Source organism: Gorilla gorilla, chromosome 4 (assembly GCF_029281585.2).
Source record: "Gorilla gorilla gorilla isolate KB3781 chromosome 4, NHGRI_mGorGor1-v2.1_pri, whole genome shotgun sequence".
NCBI lineage: Eukaryota > Metazoa > Chordata > Mammalia > Primates > Hominidae > Gorilla > Gorilla gorilla.
This window is the reverse complement of record NC_073228.2, coordinates 55,884,308-55,906,687: the sequence shown is the minus strand read 5'-3', so window position 1 is coordinate 55,906,687 and position 22,380 is coordinate 55,884,308. Positions and strand designations below refer to the sequence as shown.

Genomic DNA, 22,380 nt, shown 5'->3' with positions numbered 1-22,380 from the left:
AAACTAATCAAATCCTTAAAGACCAAGGGCAGTGAGGCCGAATTAGGCTGACTTTTTCAGTGGTAGCCTCTAGCTATACATTCTCTTATTTGAGTAACCAAAGGTGGACTATTTGTAACTTTAGTATTAAGATGCTTCTTAGACCTTATTCGCATAACCTGATTTCCTTTCATTCTTCCCTGTGTTATTCTGTAAATATTGCACTTCCCCTTGCAAAAGGTGGCTGCTTTTCATGCTCGTTGACAAAATCTAGAAGACTGCTTGCTACTTGACTCTTTGATTTTAGGAATATTATTTTGAAATAGGGTCTCACTCTGTCACCCAGGCTGGACCATAGTGGTGCAGTCATGGCGCACTGCAACCTCACACTCCTGTGTTCAAGCTATCTTTCCACCTCAGCCTCCTAAGTAGCTAGGACTATGGGTGTATGCCACCACACCTGGCTAATTTAATTTTTTTTTTTTTTTTTTTTAGCGACAGGTTCTCACTGCATTGCCTAGGCTGGTCTCAAACTACTGGCCTCAGGTGATCCCCCTGCCTCAGCCTTCCAAAGCGTTGTGATTACAGGCATCAGCCACTGTGCCCAGCCCTTAGAAATATTATTGAATAATCACTGTATGCAAAGGCAGTGGTGGAGTTCCAGGTATTAGGGGTGAGAGTTTCAGTCAGATGTATCCCCTGCCTGCAAGAAGCTCATAGTCAAGCAAGCAAGATGACATAAACATAAATAACCAGAACGCTTGGTGAGTGTGTATCGAAGAATTCAGAAGAGGGAGAAAAATAATAGTTTCAGGGAATTAGAGAAGGCTCCAGGGAAGAGGACATGGCATTTGATCTGGGCTTTCAAAGAAGGATGGCCAGGATTTTAGATACTCTGAGGTTGGGAGGAGGCCTTCTACATAAAGGAATTGTGTAATCAGGGGATTGTGGGGGAACTGAAGGTCAGGAAAAGAGAATCGCAGATAGTTCAAACAGAATAAATGATAAAGGAGAGGATGACTTTTGCTCCAGTTTCTCATGATATAGTTTGGAAAAGTCCTGTAACCCACAGCATACTTTTTAAATGTATGACTTACCATTTTTGTGGATTTTCTATACTTGTTACATTTTTATCCTTTCACTCTTATTTGTTACACATCTTATTTGTTACCTACGTTTGAAAATCAGTAGAAAGGAAAATTGAATTACTGTACTTGTTGATTGTTAGCAGCTGTGGCGATTTAGCTGTGGAAGATGATTTATTTTAACCTAAATGGGGTTTAGGGATTATCTATGAGCATGATCTGATGTTCCACAGTATTTCTGTTTATTGAATACTTATGTTTTGCTGAGTGCTTTACTTTTATCATCTTTTTAAGTCCCAAAACAACTTTGTGAGGTATAATTACCACTTTATAAGATGAGGAAACTGAATCTCAGGGAGCTCAAGGAACTTGTCTTAAACTACACAGGTAGTAAAGGGCAGAGCTGGAATTCAAGACAGGTAAGTCAGACTCTTTGGCAGATAGTTACACTTAGATTGAACTGTGCAGTACGCACTTCACATAAGTGAAAATTCATACCTAGAAGCATTAGCTCTTAGAGAGTGGGAGATGGAAACCTGTAACTGGTATTTGACAAGCCTATTTCATAGATAAAAGATATTTAAATAGAAAACCCTGTAATTAGGCTGGGCATGGTGGCTTATCCCTGTAATCCCAGCAGTGGGGGAGGCTGACGCAGGAAGATCACTTGAGGTCAAGAGTTCAAGACCAGCCACGGCAACATAGAGAGACCCCCCATCTCTACAAGAATTGGAAAAAATTAGCTGGGCATGCATGCCTGTAGTCCCAGCTACTCAGAAGGCTAAGGTGGGAGCTCTGGAGGTCAAGGGTACAGTGAGCTATGATCATGCCACTGCACTCCAGTGTGAGCGACAAAGCAAGGGCCTGTCTCTAAAACCACACACACTGTAACTGAAATTAATTCAGACCTTTATTACAAAGATGTCAAGACATCTGTCTTGCAGTAAAAGGACCAACTTAAAGAGACTACAGGAAAGGTTAAGGGTTGTGGGGAGTATAGAGGAAGCACCAAAGATGTGCTTGCTCTCATTTCCTGAGAAGAACCAACTTTTTCCTTTAGGAAATGAGACACAAAAGGGAGTGTAGATCTGTATCATTTTAATAGTCAAAGAATGAGTTTAAATAGTTAAATGGCTTTTTTGTTTTGGTTTGGTTTTTGGGTTTTGGTTTTTGAGATGGAGTTTCACTCTTTTTGCCCAGGCTGGAGTGCAGTGGCGTGATCTCGGCTCACTGCAACCTCCACCTCCTGGGTTCAAGTGATTCTTCTGCCTCAGGCTCCCGAGTAGCTGGGATTACAGGCATCTGCCACCATGCCCGGCTAATTTTTTTTTTTTTTTTTTTTTTGTATTTTTAGTAGAGATGGGGTTTCACCATGTTGGCCAGGCTGGTCTCGAACTCCTGACCTCAGGTTATCCACCCACTTCGGCCTTCCAAAGTACTATGATTACAGGTGTGAACCACCGTGCCTGGCCCCAGTTAAATGGGTTTTTTTTATTTTAAATTCAAGACTCTTGGAATGGGGAGGGGTAAAAAGGATAATTCTCATCCGCTTAAAACCGTCCAGGTTTGTTGAATAGACCAGTCTATGTGTTTGTTGTGTAGGTCATCTGGCCTATGTAAGACATGTGAGAAGGAGAATATTGTGTGGGGAAGTCATATCATTGAAAATGGCAATGACAAAGATATGTTCAAAAACAACTGACAAAAAACAGGTAGGTTTCTCTATTCCTAGGTCAATAATGGTGCCCTGGATTAGAGCCAGGTTATTGTATATTGACTCCTTTTGTGTAAAAACACTGAAATGGTATGTGTATGTGGTGGGGGAAATGATAAAGCAAACACAGATTTGGTATTTTCTCTCAGAAATAATTGTTTTCTGGCCGGGCGTGGTGGCTCACGCCTATAATCCCAGCACTTTGGGAGGCTGAGGCGGGCGGATCACAAGGTCAGGAGCTCCAGACCATCCTGGCTAACATGGTGAAACCCTGTCCCTACTAAAAATACAAAAACAAAATTAGCCGGGCGTGGTGGTGGGCGCCTGTAGTCCCAGCTACTTGGGAGGCTGAGGCAGGAGAATGGCGTGAACCCAGAAGGCGGAGCTTGCAGTGAGCCAAGATCGCGCCACTGCACTCCAGCCTGGGTGACAGAGCGAGACTCCATCTCAAAAAAAATTATTATTATTGTTATTTTCCCCTCTGTGTATATATGGAGCTCCTTCAAGGGGCCCCTGAAGGGGATGGAGTGGTGATTGTGTTCAGATGGAGTCTCTGCTCTCACACAGCATACAGTCAGCAAGGGGAGGAGGTAGACGTTATCAAGGAGTCCATGAGTACAGTGTACAGTAAGAACAGCAAAGGTATGGTGCGTGTGTGTGAGTGCAGCTGTGGTTAAGAAAGGTTTCCCTCAGGAAGAGATGATGAAGTGGAGATTTAACAAATGAGTAGAGGAGGAGGCGTGGGAGGTCAGTGGCTAGGGAAGCCTGTTCCCGCAGTGCATATACAGAAGCAGCCTCTGGTGTGAGGGCCCACGGAGCATTTCTCGTACAGAATGAAGCCTGGTGGGCCTGCAGCACAGAGGCGGAAGGTGGGTTAGGTTGGAGAGGTAGACAAGGGCCCTAGTGGTACCCTGTTAAATGTCCTGACACATTTCCTTTTTGAAAATACTACTCTTGAGTACAATGAGGAGACAAAAATGGAGGGACAAGAGTAAATGAGAGGAAATCATTACACTGCCTCAGGCAAGACCATGTCTGTTTTATTCTTGTTTCTCCAGTGTACTCAAAAAATATGTATGAGGGCCGGGTGTTGTGGCTTACGCCTGTAATCCCAGCACTTCAGGAGGCCAAGACGAGTGGATTACCTGAGTTCAGGAGTTCGAGACCAGCCTGGTCAACATGGAAAAACCCCGTCTCAACTAAAAATTTATACAAAAATTAGCCCGGCGTGGTGGTGCACGCCTGTAATCCCAGCTGCTCGGGAGGCTGAGGCAGGAGAATTGCTTGAAACCGGGAGGTGGAGGTTGCAGTGAGCAGAGATAGCACCACGGCACTCCAGCCTGGGCGACAGAGCAAGACTCTGCCTCAAAAAAAAAAAGTATGGGGCGAACGAAGATGATAGTAGCCTGTACTGGGTGGAGGCAGCGGAGATGGAGAAAAGTTGGACAAATTCGTGAATGTAAGACTTGAGATAGTTGAGATATTGGGTGTAAGGGAAGAGGAATTTCCAGGGGTAACTCTTAGGTCATTGAAGCCTTGAGAACAGAAGGAAGTTCTTGGGGGAAACCCTGTGGAGTGAGAAGAAAATAAAGATTGGAACTGAGTCGTGAGGAGTGGCGGTATTTAATGGCTGGCTAGAGGGGCTGGCTGAATGTGGAGTAAAGACAGAGAGATGCCTCACTGATACCGAGAAAAGAGTGTTTCAGTGAGGTGAGAAAGTCCAGTGTCAGTTGCTGCTTCAAGAAGTCTAATAGGACGAGTAGTGCTAGATGCCCATTAGACATAGAGATCTTGAGACCTTAGCACAGGTGGTTTGAATAGAATAATGGAAGCAGAAATATTAGGTGGTGGAGTTGGTTCGGGAGTGAATGGGCAATGTGGAGTGGGAACATATAGTTGGGGAATAGGTCATTTTGTGCCAATTTTGTATTATAGGCAGGTATAATAATTCCTTCCCAACTATTTGAAATTATAGTATATGCAATTTATTTTTTGTATGCCTCAAATATGGTATATAAAAATTGCAAGAGACTTCTTTTGGGGATAATTTTTTTTTTTTTAAGTTGAAGTCTCACTCTGTTGCTCAGGCTGGAGTGCAATGGCGCAATCTCGGCTCACTGCAACTTCCATCTCCTGGGTTCAAGTGATTTCTCCTGCCTCAGCCACCCTAGTAGCTGGGATTACAGGCATGCGCCACCATGCCCAGTTAATTTTTTTGTATTTTTACTAGAGACGGGGTTCGCCATCTTGGCCAGGCTGGTCTCGAACTTCTGGCCTCAAGTGATCCGCCTGCCTTGGCCTCCCAGAGTGCTAGGATTATAGGCGTGAGCCACCACGCCCGGCCCTTTTGGGGATAATTTGAAAGACTAGGGAGCTGAGAACCAAAAAAGGAGGTAAGGCAGGAGGTAGAGCAAAAATAGATACGTTTTCACTAAGAAGTCTTGTGGGAGAGAGAGGGAATTCACAGGAAGAGTAAACCCAATCCTTTGAGTCTGCTTTTGTATCTCCCAGTGAGGAAGTTTGAGGAACCCTGACTCAGCTAGGCCAAGTAAGTTTGATAGAGGGTTGCGCCAAGCTTTTTCCATCTCAAGCATCTGTGGCTATGAACTGTGGAAGCCTAAAAAGTAGGAATCAATAACTCTGGGTCACAAATTCAGAAAGCCAAGGAATATGTGGTCATAAAGCCAAAATGCTTTTAAAGTTACTTGGTTTTTCAACAAGGGTGCCAAGACAGCTCAGTGGGGTAAGTAGTCTTTTCAACAAATGGTATAATTGGATATCCACATGTAAAAGAATGAAGTTGGACCCCTACCTTACACTATATATAAAAATTAACTCAAAATGGATCATAGACCTAAATATAAGAGCTACACTATTAATTATAAACCTTTTAGAAGAAAACATAGGAGTAGAGCTTCATGACCTTGGGTTAGGCAATGGTTTCTTAGATACAAATCAAAAACACAAATGACAAAAGAAAAAATTGGACTGTATCAAAATTAAAAACTTTTCTGCTTCAAATGACACTATCAAGAAAGCAAAAAGACATTACAGAAGGAAAATGAATAAGGGACTGGTATCCAGAATATATAAAGAACTCTTACAGCTCAATAACGAAAAGACAAATAACCTCATTTTAAAATGGGCAAAGGGTCTGAATAGACATTTCTCCAGTGAAGATATACAAATGGCCAGTAAGCACAGGAAAATGCTCTGCATCATTAGCCATTAGGGAAATGCAAATCAAAGCTGCAATGAGAATGTATCATACCTGCTAGGATGGCTGTCAGTCAGTGTTTACATTATTATTACTAAGTAAGTGTTGTTCTCAAGTGTCTTAGTCTGTTCTGCATTGCTATGAAGGAATACCTGAGAATGGGTAATTTTTGAGGAAGAAAGGTTTCTTTGGTTCACTCTTCTGCTGCTGAGAAGATTGGGCTTCTAGTGGAAGCCTCAGGCTGCTTCTGTTCATGAAGGAAGGCGGAGGGGAGCTGGCATGTGCAGAGATCACGTGGCAAGAGAGGAGGCTAGAGGACTGAGGCATGCCAGGCTCTTTTCAACAGCCAGCTCCTGGGCTCTAATAGAGCGGGAACTCACTCCCCACAACCAAGGGAGGACTTTCATCTATGCATGAGGGATCTACCTCCATGGCCCAGACACTTTCCATTAGGCCCCTCCAACATTGAGAGCAAATTTCAGCATGAGGTTTGGAGGGGACAAACATCCCAACTATAGGAACAAGCGCTATATTATGATTACATTTTTCTTACAAATTTGTTTTTTCCTAGAGCTAATAATGCCTGTTTTTAAAAGATTTGCCTAGTTTCCTGTGTAACTATTGCTGTTTTTCCCTATATACTCCACATGCCTTGAATATATAAAATAACCTATCCTTTTGCACCTCCCTTCTACTTTTTCCCCTTGGAGACCTCATCCTAGAGCTCTCTGGACTCTTCTGGCGTGGCTGCACACCAGGCCTGCTGGCTGTATTCCTGGGACTTGCCTTTGCTTCTTCCCTGAGTTAGACCTCTCGTTTCTAATATCTTATGTCTTGATTTTTGTATACTCATTTACTGAAGTACATCTTCCTGTGAAAGAGTACACAGAAAGTAAATCGTTGAGTCCTTACGTGTATGAAAAATGCATTTATGTAACTCTCATTATACTTGGTTAATAATTTGGCTGAGGAGGCAGAGGCTGTAATGCGCTGAGATTGCACCACTGCACTCCAGCCTGGGTGACAGAGCAAGACTGTCTTAGTAATAATAATAATAATAATAATGATAAGGTTTTATATGGAATTTGAGTCTGGAAGTCATTTTCCATAGAATTTTGAAGGTACCTTGCTGTCCTCTGCTATCTGCTCTTGCTATTGAGATGTCTTTTCCCATTCAGATATCCATTCTTTAATGTGTAGGGCGACTGTATAATTTATTATCAAAACTGGGACATGTAAGGTGCTAGTCTGACAGCATATTAGGACAACAGGTGTAAACCAGGACTTTCTTGGTAAACTGGGACATATGATCACCTCTTTATATGTAACCTGTTTTTTCTTTAACTGCTTAGAATTTTCTCTTTACCTCTGGTGTTCTACATTTCATGATGATGTGTCTTGACAAAGGCCCTTTTTTATTCATTGCACTAGGTCTTTGCAGTTGTATTCCTGTTCTTTCTTTGATTTGGGAAAATTTTCAGTATTCCTTCAAACATTTTCTCCCAGCCTTTGTTAGTTAGATGTTTGACTTTCTGGATTATCCTCTAAATTTTTGTCTTGTCTTGCAAATAAGCAAGGGGATATTATCTTTTTGCCTTTTGGCTTTCTTTTTGTTTTATATGAGAGATTTTCGTTCATTTAAGTTCTGTTGGATTTTTTAAAATTTTCTGTTCAGTGTTTAATTTCTCATTTTAGTCTTTTTCACAGCATCCTGCTCTTATCAAAGTATACCCTCTCCCACTCCTGGGATATTCATTGTAAGTTTTGGGGTTTTTTTTCTCCTTTTTAATTATTTATTTTGTTCTCTGCATTGCTTCCTTGAGTGTCTTTTCTATTTGTTTGGTTTGTGCATGAGGATTTCCTCAGATGCAGGCGATCCTTAACTGTCTGTTCATATTTAAGAGTAAAGCATTAAAGTTTATTATTCGGAATCTCTGAAACCTGGGCAGAGCTTTTTGACTTCTTTAAATATAATTATGCTGTGAACTGACCTCTTTGTTAGAGTAGCCTTGGATGTCAGAATTTGTATTTGTTTGCTTTGTTTTCTATATATCTATTTGTTTGTGCTGCTATAGTAAAATACCACAGACTGGGTAATCTTAAAAGAACAGAAATTTATTTCTCACAGTTCTGGAGGTTGTAAAGTCCAAGAACAAGAAGCTGGCAGTTTCTGTTGTCTGGAGAGGGCTGCTGTCTGCTTCCAAGATGGTGCCTTGATGCTGAATTCTTCTGAGGGAATTCACATGGCAGAAGGTGGAAAGGCAAAAGGGACAGACTCCCTCCATCATGCCCTTTTAGAGGGACGCCTAATCCCATCCACGAGGGCAGAGCCTGCGTGACTCAGTCACCTCCCAAAGGCCATTCCTTCCAATACTGTTGCATTGGGGATTAAGTGTTCAACATACGGATTTTGGGAGACACATGCAGAAGACCATAGCAACTTTGAAATCTAATTTTGGGGGTGGGAGGGCAGACACCATTCAGTTTCTTCCAGAAAAGGCTCCTCTGCTTTCCTGCCTAGGAAATTATAGAATGGGATGTTAGCTTTCTACAAATGAGGTGGGAGAAAGGGAGAGGTTTCAGAGATTAACATAGAGCCTTTCCCTTGTACCTCATTCCAGCCTTCTTTGCCTGGTATCCTCTATTCTGGAGCTTCTGTGGTTCAATATTTCCAAAGAATAAAATTTCTTTTCTCTCACGAGAGGAGGTGGGTGGTAGAGGTGGTTAGTCACTTGGCTGTGTGGGATAATGGAGGAGGCCCAAGTGGTTCTGCTCCTTCTCTTTTTCCCACCTTGCGTGGTAACTGCCAGAGAGCTGATCCTCACAGGAATTCTGCGGCCTAATACAATTAGCTTCATCTTCACCTTTATTCACTCTGGGCATTTGGGTGATAACTTCTCCATCTCCTTACTGTCTTGGAAAAATTTATGAAAATATGCGCACATTAGTGCTCCCTTTCTCTTTTTTCTTAGGAGTTAATATTTATTTTATTCCTCAACTGTCTCTTAGAGGGGTTGAGAAGAGATAAACTAATGTGTCAATCTGCCATTTTTAACTGTTTCTAGCATGCATTTTTTCTAATGAAAGTATTATAAATGTTGATTAGATGCTTAATAGTACTATTAGTCCTGTTCCTCATGTATATTGGTATGGGTTAAATAGGTTTCTGTGGCCAACCTGAAAACCTGACTGTATCTATGATTTTCCCCTAGAACTAGAGGTATAATCAAGCCTTTCCGAATTGATTATCTGGAGGAATTTTAACAGACTAGAGCAAAAACATTTTATCTCTCTCCATTTTCCAAATCACATAGAAAATTACTACAAATACTATATTATCATTGTTGAAATAAAAAGCTCTAATAATTGTAACAGAAACTTGAATTTTAGTAGAAAGGTTTATTTGTAAAGTTAAAGCTATACAAATTAAAATCAGAAGTAAAATTGAATTCTTCAGCCAATATCTCAAATCTCTTTTTTTTTTTTTTTAGCGACTGTTTTGAAAGCAATTTTCTAATTAAATTTAAACCCAGTGATAGTGGTAGCTTCGGGAAAATAGTAATAGCCACGGGAATCATTTGTTTAACTGTATTTTTTGTTGTTGTTGCTTTCTTTTTCTTACCATGGACACAACAGAATCTTCTGAAATATTGGACTGAATAAACTAGACCTAGCTAGATAGACCAATAAAACAATCTTCCAAGTCATGAATGAGTAAAAATAGTCATGCAAAGCACTTGTGTGCAAAAATGCAGCTCAGAATATGTATAGTACACAAAGTGTTTGAAAGTAAATGCTGCACCAACTTGGTGTTGGAATTGCAGAGACCACTGCAGTGGGGAGCTCCAATTTCCAGCCTTTGTCAAGGGCATATTCTTCCCAAGGATCACCCTGTTGTGCTGGGGCAGCCTTCCATGAGCACTTGCTCCCTGGTGACCCTGATTGCCCAGTCTCAAGGGATCTGAGAAAATTAGGAAAACCAGGAATGGTTGTTGTAATCTTTTGTATGGCTGGAATGAGGTAAGGGCAATGAAATGCAGTTATTCTGTTATTTTCCTTCCTTTTTATTTTTCTTTCTCTTTTATTTCTTCTTCTTTATTATTATTAACCACTCCCCCTCACTCCCCCTACTCCTTGCTTTTGACAGAATATTGACTAGGAACCAGAAGCCCATTTCTGCTTAGCCTTAAGGGCAGCTGTTTACACAGCAGCAGTGTTACATAGGTTTACTGTGTCGTATGTCTGTGTAACACTGGATTTGGATCTTGTATTTAGCTGCCAGAAGTGACTGTGATGAAGTAGGAGAGATAAACTGATAGATTGGCTGCCAGAAAGATGTTGGGAATCAATCAGATAAACAGGGTAGAGAAATAGCTTGCTGTTTTCTAGTGATAATAAAACCAGCGGCTTCTGGTCCCTGCATTCTTAAACATAATTGCTGTAGTAATAATGTCCAAAATAAGCAAATGAAAAAACATCATGGGAGGTTTTCTAATTGCAATTGAGATATCCTTTTCCCTTTTGCAATAAAGATTCATCTTTTGGAAGTGAATATTTTTTATAAATTTGTTTTACTTCTTCCAGTGCCTACTTACATAAACATATGAAATTAGAAAGAGATCTGCTTTCAGAGGAATTTATTTCTCTTTCTTCATTTGAACCACTGAAGCCCACAGGCTTCAGCTATTTGATTTGATGAAATATCTCTATTGCCACCATGCCTCACCTACAAAATCATTGCTAATTTTTATGAAGAAACAAGTTTTAAGGCCAAACCTGGATTATTGACAGATGATTAGCAGAACTAGTTTATCTTAGCGTCTTCTTTAAATTTCTCTCAGAAGATTTTTGGAATTTTAATCTCTGTTTCTCTTTCTCTGCGTATAGCACTTGTAGTTCTATTATCGTAATTCAGGGTTTTTCTCCCTTAGTGTTTAACTTTTAAAACCATTGCTTCTCTTCGCCCAGGACTTTAAGATTCAGTGCAGATTCTTAAGTCTGTATGAAAGGTACAGATGTAGATTTCAACTGGGTGCAGAGGAGTCAGGCTTAAAATGACAGTAAGAGAGTCATTTAGAATAACTCCCATGGAGTTAATTGTATGGGATGAGAGACTAATCCTCTGTGGTATATTTGCAGTATGCAAATGACTTTCTTTAGATTCCCTCTTAAAATTTGTGTGGCTATGAATGTGTTGGTATCATGTGTGGCTAAATCACTTAATAGCAAGCATGGTAGAGTAGCAGCTGTGGAAAACAAGAGGCCGATGCCCACACTTTTAATTACATACAGTAAAGGCTTTTTGCCTGAGGAAGACCTTCCTGACTGTTAGAGGTTATAGTTCAGAAGTTAACCTTGCACCATTATCCTGTTGGTGAGAAGCTGATGCATTTCCCTTTTTGCCACACGGCCCTTCCCACCTGACCTTTTAAAGATTCTCCATTGATATCAATGGAGTGGACAAAACTAATCATAAAAATAATGAAGGGAATGTTGCACACTCATTGATCTATTTGAAATGAACTGCGGTACAATAAGTCTTCCAAATGGACTTCTGTTCTCAGCTACTGCTATAGCCACCTTTTAAAAGATATATAACTATGAAAGCGTTAATGGGAATTCAGTAATGCTCTTGCCACTGGGTTGTCCCTTATTGATTGTAGTTTTAGAGCTGTCACTATGCCATTCAGAATTCCTTCTCTGCCCTTTTAAAGTCAGTTGTACTGGAAGATGATAAATAAATTCGTTGCTTTCCTTTTTCCCCTAGCTCCTTCGAGAACTCATAGAACGGAAGACCAGCTCCTTGGATCCCAACGATCAGGTGGCCATGGGAAGGTAATCTAGATACAGCTTTCTGTTCATGCAAGCAGCCTATGTAATAGTTTCTCCCCTTGAGTCCCTTTAATTCTACCTGCAAAGCAGTGAGTGGTCCTATAATTATTGAAGTTAAGCAAGTAAGAGCTAGAAAGAAAATGTGACTAATTGTTTACCCTACATTGCCTAAAGTGCAATTTGTAAAGAAATTATAAAACACCTATGTGTTTGTTTTTAGAGTTTGTTTTCCAAAGTCTTTCTTATGCTCTTTGCTCCCTGGTTTTGCATTGTGATTGTATCCATATCAATCTGTTGACCAGTGGATACAAAGCAGCCACCCAAATGTGAGCTCTCAGCTGTCAGAACATGGCACTGCGCACAACAGGTTCTTTGCTCTCAGTCGAATCTGCTTTGTTAGAGTCTGCCCTAATTTAGACCTCCACCTCTTCAGTAAAAGCTTCAGCACAATTAGAAGTGGAACGTGGCAGCATTACCCAGATGTCAGGGCAGAATGTAAAGTAGTGAAGGAAGGCCCTTGTGTGTATGCTTCATCCTGTGGTTGGAAAATAAAAAGGGCATTTAGAGTGCTACCTAATGAATAGTGTACATTTAAATAGCCATGAGCCATAATTTGCAAAAGCATGAAAGGAAACAAAAGCTGCAAGTGCCAGAATGGGATTCTAGGCAGAGCAGCCATTCGAGAAAGCAGTGAAAAATTTGTGTTGATGAAACAATTTTATTTAAGTAAAATATTATTTGAATTTTAGGGTAGGATGTTGATATTTCGTTTATCTCTGGAATGTTATAGAGAGCTGTTCGCTATAAATTTAATGTGATAGAGCAAATTGCATTTAAGTGGTGATTATATTGTACATTTATCTGACTTTACAATAAAATAGATTATGGTAATTAAGATTATATTAAGATTACAGTAATTGGATTTCCCTAGATTTTTTTTTTCTGGTGTTGAATTTTCGTTGTATAAATCAGGTAGGATGACTAGCTGCTGCTGCTGTTTCTCCTTCTTTTTCTTTTTTTCACTTTAGTCCATATGAGCAATTTATGAAGATTTTCTTAGCCTAGTATCCCTTATTGAAAAATTAATTCCTTGTTATCTAAAATGACTGCAGAATATGTGAATCTTGTTTGGATTCTGATCCAAACAAGCCAACTGTAAAATTGAGACATTCCAGGAAATGTGAAGACTGACTGAATATTTGATAATAAAGAATTATTGTTGACTTTTTTTTTTAGATGTGGTAATGGTATTGAGATTATATTGAGGGGAGAAGAGTCCTTATCGCTTCTCTTGTATAGCAACACGTACTGAAATATTTATAGATGAAATGAAAATTAACAATTTAAAACAATTAAACAATTTAAACAATTTAAAACAATTAAAAACTAGTATCAGTAGTGGATAATTATTTAAAAATTAGCAAAAATTGGAAAGCACAAGAAAAAGCACTGGAGGATTACCAAAGGGAAAGTTAGATTTTAAAAATTCATGCATTCAAACTAGCCAGCAGTTGCAACATTAGTAACAGAACATGCTGCATAGCTAAAACATTAAAAGAAAACCCAAGCAGCTCTACTAAATGTGATGGGTTTGCCTGCAGACTGGTAGATTTAGTGCTTGTCACAGCAACTCCAAATACTAAGGAGCATTGTGAACCAAATTTGCTGTAGAATTTCCCAGCTGCCGTTTGTTTTTTACCATTGCACAAATCCCGTTCAATTGATTAGTCAGTTTGGCCCCAGACTAGCTTGAGGAACTTGATGTAGGTTGATGATTTCTTTCTGCAGGGTTGTTAGAATAATTCCAATTTGTCAATATGTATAACTATTTCTGTTAGTGATGATGCATAACATTGCTTGTGAATTTTCCAGGCAGTGGCTTGCGATCCAGAAGTTACGAAGCAAAATCCACAAAAAAGTAGATAGGAAAGCCAGCAAAGGCAGGAAACTTCGGTGAGTTACTTTTCGGAAAAAATGTCAACATATATTGTATATGTATCTCTTCTCTTGCATTCTGGCTGTTATGTCATTTTTCTTTTTCTTCTGATGATTCTGTTTTTAAGGATCAGAAAAATAAACAATATTTGAAGGTTTATTGCAACTCAGTTTTTCTTATTCTAAAATGGAAATATAGTTTCATTGACTTTTGTGCTACTGTTGTGAATAGATGGGTGAAATAATATATGCATTCCCTTGAAAGAGAAAAAATAAGAAAACAAAAGTAAAATAGTTGAAATTATATTAACTTTAACAATTAATTTCTATACAATAATATAAAAATGTTATGGCCAGGTGTGGTGGCTCACACCTGTACTCCCAGCGCTTTGGGAGGCCGAGGTGGGCAGATCACTTGAGGTCAGGAGATCAAGACCATCCTGGCCAACGTGGTGAAACCCCATCTCTACTAAAAATACAAAAATTAGCCGGGTGTGGTGGCGGGTGCCTATAGTCCCAGCTACTCAAGAGGCTGAGGCAGTAGAATCACTTGAACCCGGTAGGCGGAGGCTGCAGTGAGCCAAGATCATGCCACTGCACTCCAGCCTGAGTGACAGAGCGAGACTCCATCTAAAATAATAATAATAATAATAAATATAAAAATGTTATTGTCTTATTGGTCCATTTTTATGATGCCATATGTGCACACAGTATGCTAAAAAGATATAAGTGAAGGACCACAGGGAATGTTAACAAAGTTATTAAATGAGAAGAGAAATAAAATGTTTATGAGAAAATAGAGCAATTTCTGACTTTAGGAAAATCCTCCCCTGTGAGCTCTTTAAGGAGTTTTATAAGGGTACAGATAAAAGAAGTAGCAAGAGTGGAAATTGACCTCGCTATACTTTTAGTCTTGGTAACTGTCGTGTGTGTGTGTGTGTGTGTGTGTGTGAGAGAAACACAGTGTCATCACACAAAGCCTCAGTGTCAAACTACCTGTAATTCAGGTGCACACTGAGAGAAAATCTTAAACTTGTGTTAGGATAGTTTTAGGCAGGTAGTTAAACCCACATCCTTATTAGAACCTGCCTATCATTAAATTCCCTTTAGACAAATGTGGGTCTATCTGATTTTTAAAGATCTTCAGAGAAGTAGATTTCTCAATTACTTTAATGAACTTGTTTTAGTATTTAACACAACTCATCAGGAAATGCTGATTTTTCTTTAACTTTGCAGAAGTACACAGTATCAACAGCTTTGCAAAGTATCGTCCTTTGATTTAGGGTCACTTTTTTAAAATCTCAGGTTAAATTGTTATAATTTGTTTACCTCTTTTTATGCCTTGAAATTTCCGAATCTTCATAGTTCTCTAGGTTCATTTTTAGAGGTGAAGAGCATGGACGTAAGACCCAGACTGCCTGAGTTTGAATCCCAGCTTTGACATTGATTAGTAGTTACTTTGGGCAAGACCCTTAAACTCTGTGCTAGTTTCTTCATCTGTAAAATGGATATGATAATATATCAGCCTTAAATGGTTGCTGTGATGATTAAATGAATAGGGTATGTATGGCTCTTAGAATAGTGCCAGGTACATAGTTAAGCACTGTACAAGTGTTTGTTGCCATTATTACTGTCATTATTATTGCTATCAGTATTCCAAGGTTGGGTCAGTCTCTTTTCCTAGTGTTCATTTATTTGTTTACTGACACGTCTCTTCCATACCTGTCTCCTCCCAGCCCCCTTCAAGGATTTAAAGAAAAATGTTACTAATAGTACTTCATAGGTGACTAGGCTGAATGATTATCTTATTTTTTATTTTTGGGATCAAATTTTTCTCCAATACTGTACTTTTAAAATTGTAATTTTATGAGGACATAAATGTTCTCTAGAAGGAAGAGCTTAGGATTTCAAATCACAAGACTTGCGTTCAAACCCTGACTCTGTCTGGTGATATGATTTTGGTTGTTCTTTATTCTCTGGGCCTCACTTTTCTCATTTACTAAGTGGAGGTAATAATCCCTGCTTTGGGGATTTGGTATGGGAATTAAATGAAATCATGTGTAAATATCTGGTACATAGTAGGCATTCAAAAATGTTCAATATATCAGTTTGAAAGGAAAAAACCAGGATTTTGTTTTAATAGCAACTGCTTTTTATATTAATGAATTCAACTAGCTTCATTAAACTGTTCATTACAGGTATGTGTCAATGCAATTAGATACCTTTGCTTTTGCAGCATTTTGATAGCAGTGGAGATCCCCACATTCTCATATCCAGAGGCAGTAAAATCTTATTCTGGCAAGAGACATTCTTTTTAAACAGAGTTAAACATGAAAACATAGTAAGTGGTTTTAGTATCCTTCACCTTCTAAGAAGATGGTCATTAGGTGGTAGTTAAGACCCAGTCTGCCCTCAGGGAGCATACACAGTCATCTGTGCTATCTGTGGAGGATTGGTTCCAGGACGCACAAACAGCCCCACACCCCCACCCCTGCAGATACCAAAATCCACAATGCTCAAGTTCCTTGTATAAAGTGGCATAGTATTTGCATATAACCTACACACATCCTCCCTATACTTTAAATCATCTCTAGATTACTTATAATACCTAGTTCAATATGAACGCCATGTAAATAACTATTACACTACACTGTTTAGAATAATAAGAAAAAAATTGAGACATATTCAATATAGACACAATCATTTATGTCTTAAGTATTTTTGATCCATGGTTGATTAAATCTGTGGATGCTGACCCCACAGCATCAGAGAGCCAACTGGTCTGGAGAGGATGGCAGACCCTAGCCGACTGAGGTGCTGTGTGGGAGGTGTAGCAGTAGAAATAATCCTGCTCCACCCTTGAGGGATGCAGACTGCTCAGGAAGACTTGCACAAGACGACTTCCTCACTGAGCCTTGAGAGATTAGTAGGCGTTTGCCCAGTGAAAGACAAAGAGAATGTGTACAAAAAGGTTTGTAAGCTTGAGAGAGTCTGGGACCCATTTTGGGAACTGTAATTAATTTGTTTTGGCAGAGACTTTTGTAGCAAACTGGAATTTGAACTAATTGGTCTGATTCCAGAGCCTGTTCTTCTAACCTCTGGCTGTTGAGTTGTTTCACTGGCAGGACCAACTGGCCTATGCCAGCACCAAAAGTGAATATGAGAGAATGGCAGGAGATAAGGCTGCATGCATGGGTGAGTGCTAGATCATGGCCACGTTAAGAATTTTGGGCTTTATTCTGTAGACTGTAGTGAGTCATTGAAAGATTTTAGGCAGAGGAATATTGTCATCACATTCACATTTTAGAAAGATAATTGGCTGGGCGCAGTGGCTCACACCTGTAATCCCAGCACTTTGGGAGGCTGAGGCAGGTGGATGGCTTGAGGTCAGAAGTTTGAGACCAGCCTGGCCAACATGGTGAAACCCCGTCTCTACTAAAAATACAAAAATTAGCCAGGTATGGTAGCATGTGCCTATAGTCCCAGCTACTCGGGAGGCTGAGGCAGGAGAATCGTTTGAACCAGAGAGGCAGAGGTTTCAGTGAGCGGAGATCATGCCACTGCACTCCAGCCTGAGTCACAGAGCGAGACCCTGTCTCAAAAAAAAAAAAGATAATTGTAGGAGATTTTCTATAAAGGACTAGAAAGTTATGAGAGCAAGGCCTGGAAGGAATAGGAGATGACGGATTGAGAGACATTTATACAGGTGAGTAGTTCTTACTTAAGAGTGGCCACACATGAAGAGGTAAAGGAAAGTGAGAAGGTTGGAATGACTCCCAGAGTTTCAGGGAACTAGATAGGTCTTGGTAGTAATCATTGATATGTATAAGAGAGAGGCTGCAAGGAGAACATCTTTTTTGTTGTTGTTTTTTGAGGGAGGGAGTGGATTCAGTTTCTGAATATGTTGAAGTTTGACACAACCTTCAGAAATCCAAGTTGAGATATTTTTCAGTCGAGAGGAGGATGTGGGTATTTATTAGTTGATAGTTTGGCAACAGCTTAATTGCTGTTTACCCAGGGAGGGTATGGTGTGACAAGAATACAGAGTGACAAGAGTAGAATCCTGAAGAATGTCAACATACGTAAAATAGAGTAAGAGGAGCCCATAAAGAATGCTGAGGAACAGTGGCCATTGAGGGAGGAGGGCAGGAGGAGGTTACGACAGCGGTGAATACAGGACAGTGTTTAGTAAGGGGTCAGGAGCGCCTGGTGCCTCAGAGAAATCACAAAAGGGCAGCATCGTTTCATTTGTGATCACATTTCTTCACATGAAATGCCTTTGGTTACTGAAGAATTCCAGAAACCGCAAACTAAAACTTTCCATACTTGAAAGGCCTCTAGAATTTCTGTGTAAACTTTTACTATCTTGATTAGTTTGTTTCATAAAAGCCTTTTGGAATCCAGTTGTAAAGGGAATGAGAGAAATAGAAAACCACCACCAGGGAAGCCCCACAGTAATAATTTTTGCAGGCAAGGTCCACAATAGATGCTAAAATCAATGGGCAAAAATTTGAGGAGAAACTGTATTTATTTGGTCTCTAAGCATCTCCCCCAAGATATTTGTCCATTACAAAGAGAAACATAGTGGCTTTGCAATAATCTAGCAGATGCCACCTTAACCAAGTGTTCAAGATGAACAGCACCAGTAAAAAGACATATCTATACCCCCTGTTCTTCAGTAGAAAGATACAACATCATTTCTGTGGTATTCTTGCAAAACAATGCCTAACCTTAATGTCATCATAAAACAGCATACAAATCCACATTGTGAGACACTTTACCAAATAAATGACCAGTACTTATCACGTGTCAAAGTAATGATAAAACAAGGACTGAGGAACTGTCACAGATTGCAGGAGACTAAGGAGACATCACAGCAAGGTGTAATGTGGGGTCTTAGAAGCCTAAACTTATTACAGAACAAAAAGTTTTTAATGTAAGTTCATGTGTGTTGAATTGGTTTTGGTTTTGTCATCTGTACTCACCTGGCTCATCTTGAGACCATAAATGTGAGGATGTGGTCAGAATCAGAGAGTAATCTTTACTCATAGCAATAGCATAACAACTAACATCTCCAGAAATCCCAGGTCAGGCACTGCTAAGCAGTTTACATGCGGAGGCAGAAAGAGCATAAGCTCTGGAGCCAAACTGCCTGGGTTTGAAAGCTGACTTTTCCATTTCCCGGCCTTGAGACTTTGAACAAATTACTTTACATCTCTGTGCTTCAATTTCCTCATCTGTGAAAGGAGTATAATCATAGAAGTGACAATTTCATAGGGTGGTTATGCAGACTAAATGAGCTAATTCATGTGACGTAACATCCCCAGTGTTACATAGTAAGTAGCAAACTGGGATTTGAACTAATTGGTCTGATTCCAGAGCCTGTTCTTCTAATCTCTGGATCTTGAGTTGTTTCACTGGCAGGACCAACCCTATACAGGCACCAGAATGACATCTTGGCCACCTTAGCATCCTTTCCTAAGGGGTTAAACCAAGTGGCCTCCCAGGCTAGATGAGAATATTATAAACAACTTTCTTGAGTTAAACTTCAAGAACAGACAGTGTATGCCAGCTGTCATCACTGATAGTAGGTCCCACCATTGAGCAATTTTTGCTCCTTGTTTGTGATAGGGTTGTATATGTAAGACTTCCAGAAATGTTGTAGCAAAGATTAACATTACCTTCTGGAAACAGTTTAAATAGTAACACTTCATTAGTTTAAATGGTACAGCCTGGTCAGACTTGCTAATTGGATGCTAGAAAATAACGTTTTTTAAAAAAACAAATATTTTGGTTTTTGGAAATACAGTAATTATAATTATTGATTGTCAGTATTCTACTCAGCATTACATATAAGTGGATTTAGTTATGATTTAATCAGAAATCATAATGTAAATGGATCAAACTCCCAAGCCTTTAATAATATGACGTCTTACTGTGTTGGTCTGTTCTTCCACAACAAAATAATATTTGTCTTTTCTTAGTATGGTTGGTAAAAGGTGATTTAATATTAAAACATACACCCATTTTCAGTGGCACTGAGATTAGATGCTAAGTACAGATTACTAAATGGTCTTTAATCTGATTTCTTCCTAAAGCCTGTATTTCATCATGTAGTTAATAGTTATTATCTATATTGTATTAAATGTAAAGATATTCTACAGAGCAGTACCATCTAATAAAAATATTAATATGTATTATGCAATTTTAAATGTTCTAGTAGCGACATTGAAAAAGTAAAAAGAAAAAGATGAACTTAATTTTAGTGACATTTCATTTAACCCAATATATAAAAATATTATTTCAACAATTTACTATTTTAAGAATTATTAGTGATATGTATTTTTTTTGTCCCAAGTCTTCAGAATCTCGTTTGTATATTATACTTAATTACAGTACATCTCAATTCAGACTAGCCCCATTTCAAATGCACAGTAGCCACGTGTGGCTAGTAGCTACTGTATTGCATAACACAACTGTAGGGTACAGTTCATAGTCTTTGTCCAGAAAATGAATTAAAGCCATCTGTGGACACAGCCAAGAATAGTAATCATACTTTCAGATGGACACTGAAGTTTAGTGAGGCCTAAGGACATTAAAAGATATATTTAATTAACAGTATTTTTGGTTTATATTTAAATAAAAAGGTTATATAAATATTTATGCTCATACATTGACATAACTTTTGGGAGGGCATTTTGACTCAGTCAAGTTTACATATACATACCTTTCAATTCAGCAATTTCACATCTAAGAGTTATGTATTGGCCAGGCTCAGTGGCTTATGCTTGTAATTCCAGCACTTTGGGAGACTGAGGTGGGAGGATCACTTGAGTTTAGGAATTTGAGACCAGCCTGGACAACATAGCAAGACCCTCTCTCTACCAAAAAAAAAAAAATTTAAAAATTAGCCAGGCATGGTGGCGCACACCTCTAGTCCCAGCTCCTTGGTGGTGGTCGGGGCTGGGAGGCAGAGGTGGGGGGATGGCCTGAGCCTGGGAGGTCAAGGCTGTAGTGAGCCGTGATCGCATACTGCACTCCAGCCTGAGCAACAAAGCAAGACCCTATCTCAAAAAACAAAATAAAACATCACCAACAAAAAAACAAGGATACATAGAGGCCTTTTATCATTTTATAAAAAGTGAAGAATTAGACTGGGCATGGTGGCTCACGCTTGTAATCCCAGCACTTTTGGAGGCCAACACAGGTGGATCACTCGAGTCCAGGAGTTCTAGACCAGCCTGGGCAACATAGTGAAACCCCATCTCTACTAAAAATACACATATTAGCTGGGCATGGTGGTACACTCCTGTAGTTCCAGCTACTCAGGAGGCTGAGGTGGGAGGATGGCCTGAACCTGCGAGTCAGAGGTTGCAGTGAGCCGAGATAGCACCACTCCATTCCAGCCTGGGTGACAGTGAGACCCTGTGTCAACAACAACAACAACAACAAAAAGTGAAGAATTAGAAGCAATGTATGTGTTCAAAAATATGAAAATAGGGTACTTCTGTTCCTACGGTTATATGCAGCTATTTATAAATTGTTTATGGGACATTGCTTATAAGGCTAGGTGAGAAAAGAATTCATTCAAAATTGTATGAATATATATATATAAAAGGATCATTATGTGAAACAAACGTAACAACAATTGTCTATAGGTAGAAGGATTGTGTGTGGGATTTTTTGTTTGTTTGTTTTTTAGATAAGCTCATACTCTGTAGTGAGCCATGATCACACCACTGCACTCCAGCCTGAGCTACAAAGCCCAGACCGGAGGGCTCACTGCAGTCTCAACCTCCTAGGCTTAAGCAATCCTTCTACCTCAGCCTCCCGAGTAGCTGGGAATACAGGCACATGCCACCGTGCCTGGCTAGTTTTCTTACTTTTTTATTTTACTTATTTATTTTTTTGAGACAGAGTCTTGCTCTGTCACCCAGGCTGGAGTGCAGTGGCCTGATCTCGGCTCACTGCACCCTCTGCCTCCTGGGCTCAAGCGATTCTCCTCCCTCAGCCTCCCGAGTAGCTGGGATTACAGGCATACACCACCACGCCCGGCTAATTTTTGTATTTTTAGTAGAGACAGGGTTTTGCCGTGTTAGCAGGCCAGGCTGGTCTTAAACTCCTGACCTCAGGTGATCCACCCGCCTCAGGCTTCTAAAGTGTTGGGATTACAGGCATGAGCCACTGCACCCAGCCAGTTTTTTTTACTTTTTGGGTTTTGTTTGTTTTATTTTTGAAACAAAATCTCTCTCTGTCGCCCAGGCTGGAGTGCAGTGACATAATCTCGATTCACTGCATCCTCCATCTCCCGGGTTCAAGGGTTTCTCCTGCCTCAGCCTCCCTATTTACTGGGATTACAGGCATGTGCCACCACACCCGGCTAATTTTTGTATTTTTAGTAGAGATGGGGTTTCAACTTGTTGGCCAGGCTGGTCTTGAACTCCTGACCTCAGGTGATCTGCCCCCCTCAGCCTCCCAAAGTCCTGGGATTACAGGCGTGAGCCACCATGCCTGGCCAGTTGTTTTTACTTTTTGTAGAGATGGGGTCTTGCTATGTTGCCCAGGCTGGTCTTGAACTCCTGGGCTCAGGTGATCTTCTGCCTGGCCTCTCAAAGTGC

At 39.9% G+C, this 22,380-nt stretch overlaps 1 protein-coding gene across 1 annotated transcript in view; it reads left to right on the top strand.

Moving 5' to 3' along the window:
* AATF (apoptosis antagonizing transcription factor) overlaps positions 1-22,380 on the top strand; it is a 109,849-nt gene that overhangs the window by 60,543 nt on the left and 26,926 nt on the right. Inside the window, exons 9-10 of the mRNA XM_019028176.4 lie at positions 11,763-11,830; positions 13,700-13,780. Of these exons, the coding sequence (XP_018883721.3) occupies positions 11,763-11,830; positions 13,700-13,780 (149 nt within the window). The remainder of the gene's footprint in view (positions 1-11,762; positions 11,831-13,699; positions 13,781-22,380) is intronic.